Source organism: Melanostigma gelatinosum, assembly GCF_949748355.1.
Source record: "Melanostigma gelatinosum genome assembly, chromosome: 6".
Taxonomy (NCBI): domain Eukaryota; kingdom Metazoa; phylum Chordata; class Actinopteri; order Perciformes; family Zoarcidae; genus Melanostigma; species Melanostigma gelatinosum.
This window is the reverse complement of record NC_136639.1, coordinates 8,969,242-8,987,635: the sequence shown is the minus strand read 5'-3', so window position 1 is coordinate 8,987,635 and position 18,394 is coordinate 8,969,242. Positions and strand designations below refer to the sequence as shown.

Below are 18,394 nucleotides of genomic sequence, written 5' to 3'. Positions count from 1 at the left end.
TGATGCTCTTCAGTGAGTTATAATACTCCACGTGTTGCACTTTGCTTTCAACAGCTGCTGTGTGTCAGTGTTCGGCTTTTTCCTTAATGTGGTTCCTCATATGGATTATTTCTTTTATCGCAAGCTAACAAATGCTTATACTTATTACCCAAAAGTGTACTGCAGAGCATAGACCAGGCATGTCCAAAGTCCGGCCCGCGGGCCAATCACGGCCCGAGGTCAGATTTTATACGGCCCGCGCCTTCTGTCTTAAAATGCATTATTTATGGCCCGCCAGCACAGTCAAAACGGAATGAATAAATCATACAAATTCAACATGCAATTCCTATTTTTACCTCATGGTGGCAGCACCACTCTGTAACTGTCTGGCTGTTTGAAATTGGCTCTGACCCTTGAACTGTCATGGCTACGGCAAGTAAAAAAAGGAAAGTCGATAATGAGGGCCGCCGCTTCCAGGAGAGGTGGAGATCGCAATATTTTTTTCACCGAAAACCGAAACAACTGTGTCTCCCTAATTTGTCATGAGTCTGTTGCCTTGTTTAAGGAATATAATGTAAAGAGACACTACGAGACCAAACGTGCTAATGCTACAACAAGCTATCAGAGAACGTCTGTGCTAGAAAAGTGAAGCAACTCCAAGATAACTTGGCCACACAGCAGCGGTCCCTTTCACATGAAAACATCAAAGTAAGCTGCGGAGTGGCCGTGGTAATTGCTAAACATGACAAACCTTTTACGGAATGTGAGGTTATCAAAGACTGTGTTATGAAAATAGCAGAAAACATTTCCCCCGAGAAGAAGACAGAGTTTGCTAATGTTTGCCTGGCTCGTAACACTGAAGAGCTATCATCAGATACGAAGAGACAACTTGATTTTTTTCGTGAGCCTGTTTCATGTGTGTTGAATTTAAATGTTAGACAACTTTTCATCACCCTCACTAAGTCATATTTAAGATTGTCTTGAGGTGAGAATATTGATCGGTTCCTATGTAATTAGCTTTTAGATGGCTTGTTCTTTGTTATCTGACTTTCAAGATGTGAAAGAAAGGCAGAATAGTTGTTGAGATGTGTTCAGACATGAATGCTTACATTTGGTTACATTGCTATTTGCTGTCATTGAAAATAAAATGATAAAATAACAATGTATGTATAGGCTACTTGTATTGTTTAAAATAATGTCAGCAGGGACTGTTGGCCCTTGGGCATTTTCACATTATCAAATTTGGCCCTCTTTGAAAAAAGTTTGGACACCCCTGGCATAGACCGTACGTTGATATTAATGTTGCAACAGTGTTTTGATACCGTATGTACTCCTAAGGCTGATACTGGATTATCAAAGGGAAATCAAACTATAGTTATAGTAAATAAAGTAAAAGCATATAGTGTACTAATATTCACTAGTGTGTAGTATAAAGAGAGAACTAGCAATCACAAGAGTATTTAAAATGAGTTATGAATTAATGTTAAGTTTTAATAAAGGCTATGTCATTCACATGTGTCCTTAATCTGATGGAAGATGTTGCACAATCAGTCAAAGGAACCTCAAACAAAGTTAGAATCAGAAGTCCGGTTTGGGTGCATAGTTTCTTTGATCCAGCATTTTTAGGACATTCTATATTACTTTTTTATTTCATGCTATACTGTGACTTTTTTGTGACTGACTATTTTAATGTAATGTTTATTGTATACTGCTCTATGACTTATTGACAATCTATACTATGATTTTTTGAAAGTACTATACTTTGACATTTTTATGACATTCAATGACTTTTTTGACATTGTTATGACATATAGTGAGACTATTTTTGGCATTCTTCAACATCTATGACATTTTTATGAAATGCTTTAATTTTTCATGAAATTTATGACATACGATACAGATTCTTTATGACTTACTGTTCTATGAATATTTTTGACTTTTTTCAACATACTATACACTGGCCTTTTTTTAAGCTTTCAGCTTTATTCTGTTTATTTGTGATTTTTCAAAATATATTTTATGCTGTGACTGACTTTTTCAACATACTATGGCTTTTTAAAGATTTTTCAACATGCTGACTTTTTTCAACATACTCTGACTTTTTGTCTACTATATTATGCAAAATACCAAACTTTTTTTAGACATACTATATTATGCCTTTTTAATTACGTTTGTCATAAAGGATTTTTTTGCGATATACTAAAACATGACTTGACTACTTTTTCCACATACCATACTTTTGTCTTTTCAACATACTATGTAAACATTGTTTTCAAAATACTCAAGGCTTTTTTGTGACTTTTTGTAAATGATACTAGTTTTTTTACGTACTATTGTGGCTTTTTCGTGACATTTTACAATCTTTTTGACATACTTTACTGTGGCTTTGTTATGACTTAGAGATACTATACTACGACTTTAAGACACAATATATTATGGCTTTCTATGTTTTTCAACATAGATTACAACGCTGTAGCCTCCTGTCGGCTAATATTTGTCTTCTCACTCTAGCAGTCTTCTTTTTTCATGTTTGGACAAGGATGGAATATTATGCTGCTTACGGACTGCTGTTGTATTGTTTAAAAAAAAGATGAATGATTGCAAACATGAACAGAACATTTTTTCTGAGTACTCCAGAACCCCCAACTCTTAAATAAATCGGATTAAGAAGTGCATCCAACAGTTTGATGCTCTTCAGTGAGTTATAATACTCCACCTCTGCAGGATGTTGTGCTGATCTGTATGATCTTGATCCAGAGAGGTGACTTGCTGAGTTCGTTGTGTTGGAGTCGGTAGGACTACAGATAGCGTAGTTTAGTCATGCCTGAATATTTAGCTGATTTTGACAGCGTGGATGAGGCCTGACCATCTCGGGAGAATTTCAGAAAGAGACTTTTCCTTGAACAAGACACAATACAAACCAAACAAACCGCGAAAGATTGAAGAAACACGTTTTATTTCTCTGTAGGGTCCTTTCCATAATGTTGTCAGACACTTATGGAAAAAGCTAGCACTTTTAGTAGACATACATTAATGGTGCGCAATTCCCAGGGAGGATTATATTGCAGTCTGTTTTGCAGGGTTCTCGCTCAATACTAGACCAATTTCAAAAAGGCTGTCCCCATTAGTCACTTGGACACAAAAACATGGGAAAACAGGGTCGAAAGAAAATTCCTTGTGTGTGAAAACCTACTTGGCAATAGACTGGATCCTGAAAATACTGATGTATCCCTTTAAACTTGATTTAAGGTGAGATGGGAATGAAAACAGCACTTCTAGTGTCAAAGACATACATAGATACACAGAGAAGCTAAAAAATCCAAGAGAAGTAACAATAAAACACATTTTTAAGTGGAGGTACTGGCAAAAGCAAGTCAGTCTCTACAGATGGATAGATCAGCCTTTTAATCTAATCAGCAACATATTTTGGCATTGATAATACAACATAAAGGGTAAAGAGGCATATATCTTAAACACAAGGCCGAGTGCTTCTCTATAGCAATTTAACTAGAACGCAAGTACTCTAGACTAACTGTTCAAATAGTGCATTGCATGCCTCTGTAAGTAAGGACTTCCATCCCTCACATTTGAGAGACGCGTGCCCAGCTTTGATCTGATGCCCGTTCAGTCTCCCATATTTCTGGGAGTTGTGATGAGGTAGAATGAAACCTGCCTCTTCCATACTGCTGAGCAGCCTGGTCCAGACTTCTGCACAACAAGTGAGTAAATATTAGTGTACAACACTCCCACACCCCACCGCAGGGAGATTGCAAAGCACTCCGTCAAAGCCTCTTTATTACCAATTCCTGATTGGAGCGGCTTGTGACTGTTGTTGGCTTAGGGCAGCTAGATCTCCGGTAGGGAATAATTAAAACCCAGCCACTCTGTCGGGGGATCGACGGGGCTTGTGCTGAGGGCCTGAGCCGCTAAGGAATGCCAGTGTGGACCCACCATGACAGAGGGGGTAGAAAAATAAACTTAAAGCACCTTGCTAACACCACAAATTAACTGCAATTAACTAACTTCCAGAGGCCCGAAAAGTGCCCATTCCAGACACTTTGAATGACAATATGAATAACTACATTCTAAAAAAACCACATTGTATCCATATTTATTATGGCTAATGTTACAAATACTATATAATACAAAATGCACAATTTCTATCAAGGCTGTCCTTTAAAAAAAAAAGTTCCATTTTTCTTCCTGATGATAAACATGTAATTTTGGAACTCTTGATATGATTACACGTCATATATAATGAACCAGAGTATCGACATACCATACGCTAGATGAAAACGCTGAAGACTAAGACAAGCTATGTGCAGACGTCACACATTTAGCATTCTTCTAAACAACCGACGGCCTAAGTTAAGGCCGGCTTTTAACATTTTATACACACCAATAGTGATCCTACAAAAAAGGTTATTACTTCAGCCTCACATTTCAATATCTTGAAACTAATGTCCAAAAGGCTGATGTGTCCATTTCATTCTTTTTTTCAGTGGACATCAATACTAGCTGTGCGTGTTTGCATGATGTGGACTTACTAACACTTGGGTGATGATAGTCATAAATACGAGGCCATCAGATTTAACACGACTATTGAGTGACATGTTGATGTTCTAACCACCAAAAATAGTTCAATTAAAAACAACAAAACAGCAGCTATGTGTACCTGAGGAACCAGAGACAATCTCCTATCTGAATAAACCTCTATCGACATTCTGGCAAGGTAAGCTAGAACATCTAGAAATGAAACACAAATGACTACAGAACATAGTGTTGTGTTGGCGCGATTCTCTAAACTGTTGGTTCTGCATATGAAAACTCTACGGGGCCACTAAACGCAACATCCCCGTCGGCGTATTTAACCATTACTGGTTGCCTGGAGTGCAACCTATTGCTTCCTCTCAAAGGTCGACATGGAGTTGCTGTGCATTTCATCACAGCTCAGCCTTCACTGAACGGTTCAGAGAAAGCGTTCCTTCTACAACTTAATCACCTTGGAGATGATTATCCAGAGGAAAGCATACAGCAGAGGGCCCCAATGCCCTCTGACAAGCGTCACAACACATTGATCCGCTTCCCAAACCTCTACAAATATCACATGGGATTATAAATCTACCGTAGTGTGTATGCAGGGTTTTGTCGTGGCTTTTTGCCCTGGTCTGGGAACACAGTAATGCACTGGCAAAACAAGTAAAGTCCTTCAGAGGTGAGACTTTTACACTTAATGTATTAATGTAGTCCAAAGGTTGGATCTCGGAACTCGATTGTGTCTTGGCCCAAAAACTGTAGCTCGAGAATCACTATTACTGTAATTCAACATGATGTAGGAAGCCCTGAATTCTTAACTCAACATGTCATAAAACGGTTCAAATATATCACAATTGAAGGAGGTTAATGTACGCAAGGTGTTTAAAGCCTTAATTACCAAGGCTGGAGGAGACTAAATACAAAAGAATCTCATCAACATGTGCAAGTGTACATAAATGGCCTATATCCATACAGATTGCCTCACTCGCTCTTAATCTGAGAAAACATTTTTGTCACACAGGCTGGAGGACATATCGGGAAGTATTTTTAACACACTACTCTAAAATTTGGTTGCTGGTTACCTGATAGACTAGGCAAATGCATCTAAATATGAATGGTGGCTGGTGTTAAATGCTCTTACAGTTCTTCACTCTAAAAATCAGTTTGAACCTTTAGTAAACACTGAACTTTAAAGTTATTGTGCGTAGCGTTATTTCACACAGCCCCTGTGTCGAGTGAGACGCTGGTCACTATTGTAAATGGATAATGATTGTAATTTCTGCATTAAGTTATTGCATAACATCTGGAAGGCATTTAGCGACAATGGACACAACAAAACTTAAGAAGATCGTTTCTACGAGATGCTCGGTTATCTTCATTTGACACTCCAGTGGAGAAACAGACCACTCTGCTCCTTCAGCTCTTGAAACGCGTCTGCTCACATATGTGGTTGAATTTCCTGAAATCAAAAGAAACAAAAGAAACTACATAAATTAATAGCTGCATGTAAAAACCAAAGAGATGAGAGGAAGCTTATCATACAGGTCTTCAAACAGCAAACATGAGGGTCCAAGAGGACCCGTTTATACAAGGACTCCCTCTTGTGGTAAAGTAAGTGAACAACATGCACAGGGCTGGCACCCAGGGTACATCCCAAGTCTCTTAATTGCATCTCCGTTTCCCTCACTTGGGTCCCTCACTTGCATCTTCCCACCAGGGATGCATGGAGGAAACCATGCGAGGAGAGAGGAAACGAGGAAATGACAATTAAGAGACTTGGGATGTACCCCCAGTGTCTCTGTCATGTCTGTCTAAAGTATAGACAGAACTATTTAATTAGATTCATGACTCAGTAACCCGAAGACACAGCGGTAACATGGCACAAAACAAATTGCGACCAGCTGGCTTGTAGAACATGCTATAAGGTGTGGCTTTTCAAAATAAATGTCTGTAAATGCACAGGAGTCTATGAAAACAGAAATAAATAAAACTGCTGCTCAGAATCTATCTGACAACTGTGTCATTCCTTAAAACAAGTGATATACATACATTTAATATATATTAACATTCATAATTTCATGTGATGACCATGATGACACTTTTGAGTAGTGCATGCGAGAGAATGGCTACTGATTAACAAATAGTAGAGCAGAGAAGCAAGACAAATTAAGCTAGTGACTACAGGAGAGGAGCAACATATTGCACATTTTAAGAGGCATCTTTCCCACTAGGAAACACATCACTGGGGTCAGTGATGCCGTTTGATTGTTGTCAGTTGAAAGCACAGTTCTCCCATATAACCACTGGAGGGCAGATAGTCCGTCGGGTCCTTTATATGTAAAAAGACTTACATTGCATGATGCGTCTTCACCTGCGTACGACAGTTGCGTCCCCAGTAACAGTCGGGACGAGATGTTACAGCAGCTGAGGAAAGAACATCAAATAAATGGATAGAACGTGAACATTTAGGAAAATCATATCCTCAAAAAAAACACGAGTACAAGTTGTCTAAAAGTCTGAAATGGCAATAAAAATGATTTTGGTCTGTCTGACCTGGCAGTTCAGGCGATGGGATGTTCTGTCTGTACTTGTAGGCCAACTCCTTGAATGCTCGCAGACCGCAGCAGAAGCACACGATGGCATTTGGAGAGATTCGCCAATCTGATGGAGACAGAGTCAAGGATATCACCACTCTCTCTCTCTCTCTCTCTTTATACGACAGTGTGGACGTCCATGGGTTGTGACCTGAAGCCTCACCTGACAGATAGTAGTTTCCCTGCTGGAAAGCCTGCAAAGACTCCTGGAGCAGATCTCTCCCTGACTTCCCTCTGGAAGACAGGTAGTTCTGGTGGAAGAATGGAAACGCACAAGCAGCAGCATCTTAACATTGCATGTATAACAGATCGGTGCAGCATGGATTGTAAAGCGGAGTCTACGGTTTGCTGGTTGATATTTTTGTTTATTTTTGACACAGATCCATAGAGTAATGTTTTAGAGTATCATGAATGTAAACACTTTTGGCAGCAGTTAGAATCAACTACCCATGTTATAAATAGTAAGCTCTACCCTTAATGCATTCTAACATACAAACAAATACAATTAACATCTCACCTGGAGGATCTCCGATTCATAGTTATTGTTGTTCAGCACACCATCCAGGCATTTATCAGACAGGTTAAGCTCTGAAAAAAACGGATTTGAACTGTCAAACACTTGAAACAGCAGCACAAATACACCCGAGAAGCTGAGCATCCTTTCAAAACTCTGGATTCGCCTGCAAAAAAAAAAAAAGAAGCTTGATTCAGTCCAGTCCGATGGCTGAATGGTGTTTAGATGCATTTAGGTTGTAGAAAGTACTCTTTACAAACAGATGCATCCAAAGAAAAACAGCTTGTGGTTCAATACTGATCAAGGATAACTTTTCTGGACTGGAAAACTCATTTTGAATCAAAGTTGCAACAGTAATCTCCCCCATCATGCAACACTGTGTTCCCACTTCAGCTAAATGGAAGTTAGAATTGTTTTATCATTCTTCTTTTGTGGCCAAAACTCTTTCACATGTCGATAATATACTTGTGGGTCTGAATAATATTGTTTCAATCGCCATTATTAAAGTAAAGTAGAAAATCTTGTGAGCGGCAGTGTCAACAGAAAGTGTTTACGGAGCTCAAGAGCTCCGGGAGCAGGACTCTTAAGTTGATTTCAGCTTCTAAAGCGTACGTTTCCTCCACACGGGACATGAATCACTGAGTCGGCCTACATCACTGCTGAACTGTGCATGAAGCTTTTAAACTAAAACTGTATCTTGCTATTACATTATTATTACATAAAGTGGAATACCTAAAATATGATGCACATATGATTACATGTGTACATGCTATACTGTGCTTGTTCTAAAAGCAGCTACATTTATTCTCTCTTTCACATACCGGTATATACAGGAAACACACCGTGCTTATAATCTGAGGCTGACAATCATCACAATACACAGATATTGCATTTGGACACTATTTGGGAATCAGCTCCTTCAATTAAAACGTATATTGCCATCAGTCAAAAATAAATCCCATTCTGGTCGAAGCCTGCTAACCAGCAATACGTCTAACAGTGGAGATCCCCTGGGGCTGTTCTGCTGGAACAGATACATACCACTGAATCGAGCCAGGCAGCCTTGACAGCCTTGACAACCCCAGTACATGTGGCAGAAGGGTCGCTGGCACAGCACACCTGCCAACACACAGCACATGATGCATACAGCATGTGGTGTATAATTGTACGACAACCTATCCATACACGGGAATGCATGGCAAAGTTACACAAAGTAAAAGTCCATCTGGCTTATATTGTCAATGCATTTTAGTTTGTCTATTCTTATTTAACTCCAGTTACATGCAGCTTTCTGAATGACAGTATGATTGTATCAAACATATCACATTAAATCTCTGCAGGGGGACTAACAACAACAACCACTCACATCGCTGAGCAATAAGCTGCTCGGCGTTTGGCTCAGCCCGTCTGTCTGGCATTGGCTGCAGGCAGCAGGTGCAGACGAGATGGCAGCCCTGGGGGGGGCAGCGGTACTCCGGAGGAGCTGCAGACAGGACAGGAGCAGAAAAAGGTTTTCGCTGGGAGCTAAGACGTGAAGATGTGAATGGAAGGCAGGAGGATCTTTAGTCGTGCTAAAGTGGGTTTTCAGATGATTTTACCAATTACAGAACACATATTAGGATTATAACAGAATGCTGTACCCTTCCATTTGCCATTGAGGAAAAAGTCTAACTTCAGCAACTGATCGTCCCATCTAATATACACCCATAATCACCCGAGGGGGGGGCAGAGGATGTGGAAGGCTGCTCCCCTGTGGGCGTTGCGGACCCTTCCTCCGTTGCTGGTTTGGGTGGAGGAGGTGTAGGCGGTGGGGCCGGCAGACAAGGGAGCCAGTAGTTGGACCCTGTAGCAAACAGCACCTGACTGACCTCCCTCCTGTAGCCGGGACACTGTCGGCACATCACCGTAGGCTGGCTGGGCACAAGAAACACAAAAGAAAATCATCACATGGAGAAGTTATTTATTATTTGTCGACAACCTATTTTACCATATATTTACCTCTAACAAAACAAACAGTAACCATTGAAAACAAGATCTTTGACAAAATGACAAGAAATATCACTACCGGTAGATTATCTGACACTTTAGCTTCTCCTCTAAAATAAGACGAAAATGATCTGACAAAAACTAGACTAAAAGGTCTTTAGTTTTTGTCTAAACTAACAGAATTTGACTAAAGATAATATACATTTTCATCAAATGATTTCGGCAGATGTAAAACAACGTCAAAGTCAGGTGCCAACACGAACACTAGTTTCCTACAAACACAAGCGTTCAGACCGTACCCCATGTCTGAGGAGTCACTGTCATTGTCCGAGAGCTCAAAGAGGTAATCTGAACTGCCCTCCTCGTCTGAGAAAGAGCGCTCCACTTTCGGCTGCAACATGTCCTGAGTTATCTTGTTACGGCTGTCCATGCTCTTCAGGTCCTCATCGCTGCGGCACTTTTCTGCGGGACAGACGGGGACACACACAAATACAAAGTCAGTACCTACTGAGGCTTTCTATTAATTTATACCATTTTGAAAATCATACAAGGCAAGCAGGTCTTGCTTACATGCCATTCCTTCTCTCTTGTTTGAATCTCTACCAAGTCAGCTTTGGTGTAAAACAAAAACCTCAGCAACAAACAATTTTCAAAGGCTTGTTATGCAAGGCTCTTTTTACATCCACTTACAACCTTTTTCAGTTGAAACGGCAATACAGGTCGCTGGCATTTTGACTAAAATAATGAGTGAAGATTAAAAGGTGCTATTAAAATGCTCTCCATCTGTGCAAACCTGGGTGCTGGATGAGGTAGGCCTCCACCAGGTTGTTGAGGATGTGGTTCTTACGAATCCTCTCCACAGGGCAGCGGCAGGTGGGGCAGAGAGAAGAGCGCTCCATCCAGCCTGAGTAGCAGGCAGCACAGAAGACATGCATGCAGGGCTGCAAGCTAAAGCAAAAACAAGAGAATTAAACAAACTATTGCCATTTGGTAACATGCTGCATGTATGCAAAGTGGTTCAAGCCCCCACGCTTGGATCTCTGTGCAGACGGAAGGGTCCTTTAAATCTTACCTGACACAGTCATGCAGCAGGTCTTGACAAATAACACATGTCAGGCTCTCCTCCATCTTGTCCGTCTTAGTCACTTCCACAGGTGGTTTAGACAAAAGGCCTCCCTTAGTTGAACAGACCATTTCCGTGCTGGAGGTGTGGGGCAAGTCCAAATCATAATCATTACCTGTAAACACAACAACGGTATATCAGTTCTACATTCAGACTGAAGTGTCTAGTTTGGCTTCCGGGCTGTGCTTGAGGGTGAAAAAAAGGTTTTGTTTGGAACAAAAGTAAGTAAAGCTCTGGTAAGACACAAAGGGCCCTATTATATTTGTCCACGTGTGAAGTGGTAGGCCTTGAGCACACGGACTGCGTGGGCATCTCAAGTGCACCTGCTATTTTGGTTCATGTACGTGCAGCAGCGCAAAGTGCCGAAGGGCTGGCATAAAGGAATTTAAGAGTGTGCCGATTCAAAAATACAGTCTCAGCCAGTCACATCACAAGTATATTTCTTGGTACGAGTAGAAGTTATGAAGCACAGGATTAATGAGCTCACGTGATCTGCTGTTTCACGCATAAGCAGGCAGAACACCAAGTATTCTGAAGCAGCTTACTGTTATTTGCAGGTGATTTAATGAAGGTAAACACAGTGGACGGCCATGCGTAATGGCAGTGCGCGCTAGCGTGGCACTCTAAACAGAGGCTGCATATGCAACAGTCCTGCTGCCTTCAGATGGCTGCAGGGGTTTAATGAACTGAAGGAGAAGCTCCTCATACAGAATAAAGCAACTGTGTGGTGAAGATACAAGAAGAGTACAAGATACTGTAAGAATCAATCAGATTATTTGATAAAGGCAAACTGATGTTAAATCCCCAATGTGGCAGCTGGATTACGCTACAAACAGATGTGGTTCCGAGATGTCTATTATCAGTGAAAAGTCTACCACGCAAAATACAAACAACTCGCTTGGCGCTGCTTAACTTAGCGCCGTACACTCCCCACTAAAATACCACAGACAGGCAAAACGCTCAGAGCGCTGCTTGCACTGGTCGCCTCAAAAATAGGGTGTAAAATCGAATGTGAGGAATCAAGGAACAACAGGTGAATCTCCAAATAAAAGAACTTACTGTCATCAGTTTTCCTCCTCTTGCTTTCCGGCTCCATGTTGTCCATGCCTTTTACCTGTGCTGGGGCAGCATCTTTAGCCGGGTCTGATGCTATGGACAAAAAGGAGACCTGGGTCGAATAATGTTGTCAATACTTCAAACGGCTTGTTTTGACGCTGGAAGAATTTTGTCGAAAAGATTTCGACAAGGGGTATAGCTTCATATACCAGCGCTACTGTGGAGGAGTTGGTCCGAAAGCTTCTAGTTGCGTCAGATAAAGGACTCGTCTCTGTACTTGTCTTGTTAGACCCGAGTGCTAAGTTCGACACCATTGATTATTACATCTTGTTACAGAGACTAGAACATTTCATTGGCATTAAAAGGAACCGCACTGAACTGGTTTAAGTCCTATTTATCAGATCGATCTCAGTTCCTGTATGTAAACGATGAAAACTCGATGAACACCAACGTTAGTCACGGAGTTCCACAAGGTTCTGTGCTTGGACCAATTTTATTCACCATATATGCTTGATGTGATTGATCCTTTAACTCCCAGATGAAACAGACTTCTAGGACTGCCTTTTTTCACCAACGTAACATTTCAAAAATCAGGCACATCCTGTCTCAAAGCGATGCAGAGAAATGAGTTCATGCATTTGTTACGTCTAGACTACTGCAAGTCCTTATTTTCAGGCTGCTCTAATAAGTCTCTTAAATCTCTCCAGTTGATGCAGAATGCTGCAGCTCGTGTACTAAAACTAAGATAAGATGGGAGCCAGAGCCTTCAGTTATCAAGCTCCTCTTCTGTGGAACCAGCTTCCAGTTTCAGTCCGGGCGGCAGACACACTACACTCACCACATTTAAAAGTAGGCTTAAGACTTTCCTTTATGATAACGCTTATACCTGGACCTGGCCTGGCTCAGGTCCAGCCCCTAGATGAGCTGCTATAGGCCGAGAATGCCGGGGGATACACTGAGCTCCTCCCTCTTCTTCTTTATATTTATGTCCCATTAATTCACATTACTAACTTTCTTTCTTCCCCGGAGTCTTCGTGCTTTCTCGCCTCACAGGTTTCCGTGGATCGTGGGTTTATCTGGACCCTGGTCCTGCCGTGGTCCTGCTGACACCCACTGCTACTATCTTTATTATTAGTAGTGGTCGCATTGCTGTCGCTATTACCGATACCATCACTGCTTTTGTTATCATTGTTATTCTACTATATCCACTCCTGCCGTTATTATTAGTAGTCGTCATTTTTCCATCATTATTCTGCTTACTACTCATGTGAATAATTTATGTCATATGTGTTTGTAACTCTGTAATGTTGTTCATTCTGTACACATGACATCTATTGCACTTCTGTCCATCCCGGCAGAGGGATCCCTCCTCTGTTGCTCTCCCTGTTAAAGCTTTTTTTGCCTGTGCCGATGTGAGGGTCCCGGGAAGGTGTGATTTTGGGCTAGACAAAATGAATTAAATTGAATTGAACAAAGGACACTTACTGCATCATCTAGAAAGTGCATTGACTACGCGACCAGTCGCAGATCTTAGTTCGATCAAACATCCGTCATTTCGCGGGTAATTAGCCAGAGCAGCACGTCCCAATGTCACGTAAATTATAAATCAACCTTCTGAGTTTTTAAAGGTTGGGAAAAGTGGCTGGAAATGGCTCAGTCAGTTGTGAGAAGAAAAAACAAAAAGTCAAAGTTTAAAGCAGATGAGAGCAGACTCGCTGAAGAAGTGTAATAATCACCTCCTGGCCCAACACAGTCTGAGTTTAAGTTTAAAGTTCAGTATTGATCAGTTGCAATCAATTGACTAACATCAGCAGGTCTGCTTACATCAATGACTGTGATCTGGGGGTTAATTTAGAAGAAGAGTCACAGCTCGGCCTCTCTGTCTGCTCCTCTAACATCCTGTGACTCCGCCTCCTATCACACACAAACAATACAGGGCGTGGCTGGATAAATGTAACCAGCAAGCTGAAATTATGTTATTACAGTTATATTATTATATCAAATACTATGCAATATCATGATGTTATTTCCAGGCAACATCAAGCACCCTTACTTTAGACAATTAAATCAAATAATTATATTTTCTGTCAATTTAATTTGTTTCTACTTTGCATTGTTGATTGTTGTTAAATGTTACGCACCTCCCGTCATGTCAAAGTCCTTGTATGTTCAACATACAATGACAATAAACGGTTTCTGATTCTGATCTGATCTAAAATAAACTACTCCTGGGTTAATTTTACATTGTTAATAGTGCCTTTAAAAGGGAATAGTTTGTAATTTGGGGAAATATTCTTGTGCGGTTTATTTACAGAATACGGATAACACTCCCCTATCTGTCCGTTAAATATGAAGCTACAGCCTGTAGACAGTTAGCTTAGCTTAGGCTAGCTTGGTTTTGTCCAAAAGGTACAAAAACCAAAGTGCAACGGCAACATGTTCGGGTTTTTTGGAGAGTTATGCGCCGGACTATTTCTTGGCTGGAAGAAGTCACTTCCTGGAGCTAATTTCCAGAGGGAAAGCTGAAAATCACGCCTCTTCAGTAGTGTGTTAGCAGAAAACCTACCAGAAGCAGGACAGGCTTTGGCTGCCACAGAACCAGAAGTGGTAGGGCTCCCGATACAGAAGTGGGAAGTGGAGGGCTGAGGATCCTCCAGAGTTGGATCACGAGAAGCCTTTGCGAGCATTACAGGCTCCACAGAGAGTGACATCTCTGAAGGTGGAACAGAGGCAGGACTGTGGGCTGACCGCTCCGTGTCTGAAGTTCAGATACAGGGTGGGGATTAGTAGCTGAGTGATGTGGAATAAAAATGGCGACATTCGACAAAAGAGCTGTGGGGAATTACCTGGCTACTTACCATAACTATGTTCTGAATTAGCATGTTCCATTTGGATTGAGTGGTAAACATAGGCAATGTCTACAGGGTGACAAGAGAAGATGTTATCCGTCTTTCCATCTTATAAATTCATATAAACATCATTGGCTAAAGAAACAAACCGAACTCACTTTGTTCTGGCTCACTTTTCCTGTATACAAAGTAGATGACATCGCCGCTCTGTAGCATGTGAGTTTGCTTCTTGACCAGTTTGGACATGTTGATCACTGTACCATTAGTGCTACATCACATACAGACAAACATGCAATTGGACATGTCACTGGACAATGTAAAAGGTTTTGTGCGTTTCCAAAACATGGTTTGTTTGATTTCATTTCTGGTACCTCGTGTCTTCAAGCCACGCCAGCCCTGAGCTTTCATCTTGCACAATCTTGCAGTGCTCCCCTGAGACCAGTTTGTTGGCTGGGAAGGACAGATAGCATCCTGGCAGCAAAATAATAAAAGACAACAATGAAAACACAGAGTAGACATGATACTGATTACTTTGGCTCTCTATGACAGAATCTACTTAATGAATGTTTCAGCCTTTTAGTGCCTCTTTTGGGAGGAGCATAAAGAGTGATATATGCATCGGTTTGAGAAAATGATAACATGTTTTCGTGTTAATTATATTTTTTTCCCCCTCTAACTTTTTCAAAACAAAAGAAATCTTCAGCCTATACATAATAAAATAAACATGACGAAAATGCAAACTCATTCTATTGAGATTTACATGAAAACGGTGTTCCATGGACATTTATTTAAACCTTTTATTGCTCAGACATATGCAAACCAATTAAGGCTAGTCGCTTTGCATTGCAAAACAGTAGACCCCCAAAAGCTCTCAACAACAAAGCAGACATAGGGGGGAAATATAGGCCTCACCTTTTCTTAAGCAAAAGCCCATACACAAAAAACAAAACTACTTAATATTCTGCACACATGTTCTCAATGGACGCCCTTTTGTTATCATCACAAGGGGCTGTCTAAGTTTGGTGCACTAAAGAAGGCTTTGTGTTTTCAAGGGGGAGGTTTTTAAGGGCTCCAGACACTGACAGTGATGTCTATGCTGCAGACAGGACTGTCTTTTGTTAATAGGACATCACATCTTGAGCTTTGGTAGCAGGTCAAAGAATTCTAAAAGTTTTAACGTCTACGATTGAAGGTGAAGACATATCTTTATTGTCCATTCCACAATACGTTACGTATAGAAATGAACCGACCTTTTTTCCGGCCAACTGTGCATTCCCTGTTGAAAAGCAGGATCGTTTCACTGGAGTCCACTTTGACTAGCTTTCCCCATGGCTGTCCTCTTTGATAACTGTCCATCTTCAAATGTCTTCTCTACAGATGAAAGAAACGATGAGAAAACAAGTTTGGAAAGGGTTAATTATGGCACTGTTTTAGGCTCGTGGTAATATAGAGAAAGTGAAATTAGCCATCAGTGTGACATTTTGGTAAAATCAAAACATGACATTTGATTAACTAAGATTACTTAAAAACGTCAAACTAAGTCTTTTTTTTGCCATCAACTTCAACTTAATGAACTGTTTAGTTTTTAAGTCCCACAAGTTCTCTTAAGACAAGTGTTTAAATCCAGAGCTGTGGATATATATAATGTTTTATGGATGGCAAATCCACAAGTGAAGTTCATCGATTCATAAAACATGATTAGCAACGTTAGGCCAGATATGCAACATGCCAAATAAACCAGGCTTACTTAAACTGAAAGTTCTTCATCAAGCTAACGAGACCTAGCTAGCTAGACGTTTCCAGAGCTCACTAGTTTAGCTATGAAGCGATATCAGCTGGCTTTGCTGTTTGACAAGCTGGAAAAAAAACGTTGAGTTACTTCAATCGTCAACTCTTAATTTGACAGAATGTTTCACGATCCACATGCTGTGGGATTTCATGAACACACACAACTTCGGTCAATCACAACACTAAGCTAACGCGATTGCTAACATTAGCAGCCACCCACACAGTGTGTGTATCCGAGAACAATCGGGAGCACTCAGCAATAACCCGAAAAGCCAATAACGTCTCACTTGTCTTGTGTTTAAAACAGTTACTTTACCATTAAACGCGTAGTTCGCTGTCCCAGTAGCTCTGTGTGAAACGGCTTCTTCTCCTCATATTCCAGCTACACACAAGATGCACTTCCTGCCAAGCTCGGGGTTGACGTTATGCCGTCACCAGCTGATGGAGGAGGGGCCGTTTGGTGTGCTGATGCATCCTCACAACAAAACACACCAAGTACGTTTGATAAAAGTGACTGCGGTCAACCCAGCAGACACTTACATTTGAGTGCGCCTATATGCTGAAATTCACGGTGAATGCATTCAAACGGCACAGAACGGGAGCGAGCAAAGGACTTTGCAAAGTTAGCGGAAAGGTTAACGTGAGACAACATCCGGTTTTCAAAATAAGATGTCAAATAAGCGGGAAACATTACCGTCGGACAACATCCGGTTTCCAAAATAGGATGTCAACTAAGCGTATATACAAATTGCATTTGTGGAAATAAGATTAAATTAACTATATCAACATTAAGTATATAAAGCATGTTATCTGCATCTCGTGAGTTAAAGGGAAAATCCAAACTAAATTGTGTTTTTATTCTTTGTAATGTGCCGGTTTGCTGGAAAGACAATGAAATTAATAATATCTGACTTACTGATATGTATGTCTTCAGGACATTTCGGACCACATCCAAACAAAAATCAAAGATGTTAATTGTACCAATTAAGATATTTTATGAAGTACAAACTGTGAACTGAAATTGCACCTTCAAATAGCTAATTTCTGAAATGTTTAAGGTGCTCTGAAAATAGTGTATTGTAGCTATGTCAATATTTCCGTACAATGACTGATGTATAATTGTTCAGGACATCTTTGACTCCACACAGACTGAAAATCAGACATTTTGACTCTACCAATTAATTAAGAGATATTTTAAAGTAAGTCATACATTTGTATTGAGAAACAGGTACATTTCTGAATGTTTGAAGTGTTATAAAAAGTATTTTCTCAATAATTCCAAACAATGACTGATGTATATGTTCAGACATTTTTACTGTACCAATTCAGATATATTTCAAAGTAAATGTCATACATCTGAACAGAGAAAATATCTCATAACTGAATATTTAAGGTGCTGTAAAAATATTTTTCTCAATAATTCCAGACAATGACTGATGTGTAATCAGGGCATCGTTGACTCCACCCATACTGAAAATCTGACATTTTTACTGTACCAATCTAATTTGTCTAATTTCAGATGAGATTTTAGAGGAAATGGTGCATAGTTACAAAATAATTTCACTTCAGGTTAATAGCAGACCACCTCAAGGTGTCACTCAGAGAGAAGCAGGTCATTCTGATGTAGCATTTCAAAATTAAAGCCCTTCAAAAATCGCATTCATGAGACAATTTGTCTAATTTCAGATCAGTTTTTATAGGACATGGTGCATAGTTACAAAATAATTTCACCACAGGTTAAAAGTAGACACATCAACATGCGGCTAGTCGAGCTGGAGCCGGGGATTGAACCGCCGATCCTCTGATTGAAGGACAGCCCTGCTCTTCCCTTAGCCACATGCAGGTTGTGGAGCAACAGGATAATGCAATCTGAAGAAAAGCTGCTGCTTGAGTGTTGCATCCACAGCATTTCTCACAGGGGCCGACAGCCCATGAAGTGCTGTCCAGATCCGGCACACGCTTCTCTGCC

At 40.6% G+C, this 18,394-nt stretch overlaps 1 protein-coding gene across 1 annotated transcript; it reads right to left on the bottom strand.

Annotated features, from left to right (window-relative positions):
- Positions 1-2,925: 2,925 nt before the first annotated feature.
- chfr (checkpoint with forkhead and ring finger domains, E3 ubiquitin protein ligase) lies at positions 2,926-16,841 on the bottom strand. Its single transcript, XM_079271015.1, has 18 exons — positions 16,742-16,841; positions 15,888-16,008; positions 15,009-15,108; positions 14,796-14,905; positions 14,647-14,706; positions 14,355-14,546; positions 11,792-11,881; positions 10,682-10,847; positions 10,403-10,557; positions 9,909-10,071; positions 9,338-9,537; positions 8,990-9,106; positions 8,665-8,742; positions 7,627-7,697; positions 7,273-7,360; positions 7,069-7,176; positions 6,867-6,939; positions 2,926-5,974 (listed from the first exon to the last, which is right to left on the bottom strand). Exons 1-18 carry the CDS (start codon positions 16,742-16,744, stop codon positions 5,932-5,934), a joined length of 1,938 nt encoding a protein of 645 aa, XP_079127141.1. The 5' UTR covers positions 16,745-16,841; the 3' UTR covers positions 2,926-5,931.
- Between the last annotated feature and the right edge of the window lie 1,553 nt (positions 16,842-18,394).

Bases quoted from the DNA above. Each gene is read 5' to 3' on its own strand.
- chfr (XM_079271015.1), bottom strand. The intron at 9,107-9,337 runs GTGATTATGGGT...TCCTGTCTGCAG, and splicing joins ATCCTCTGCCCCCCCCTCGG to CTCCTCCGGAGTACCGCTGC. The intron at 5,975-6,866 runs GTAAGTCTTTTT...TTTTGATTTCAG, and splicing joins GTGAAGACGCATCATGCAAT to GAAATTCAACCACATATGTG.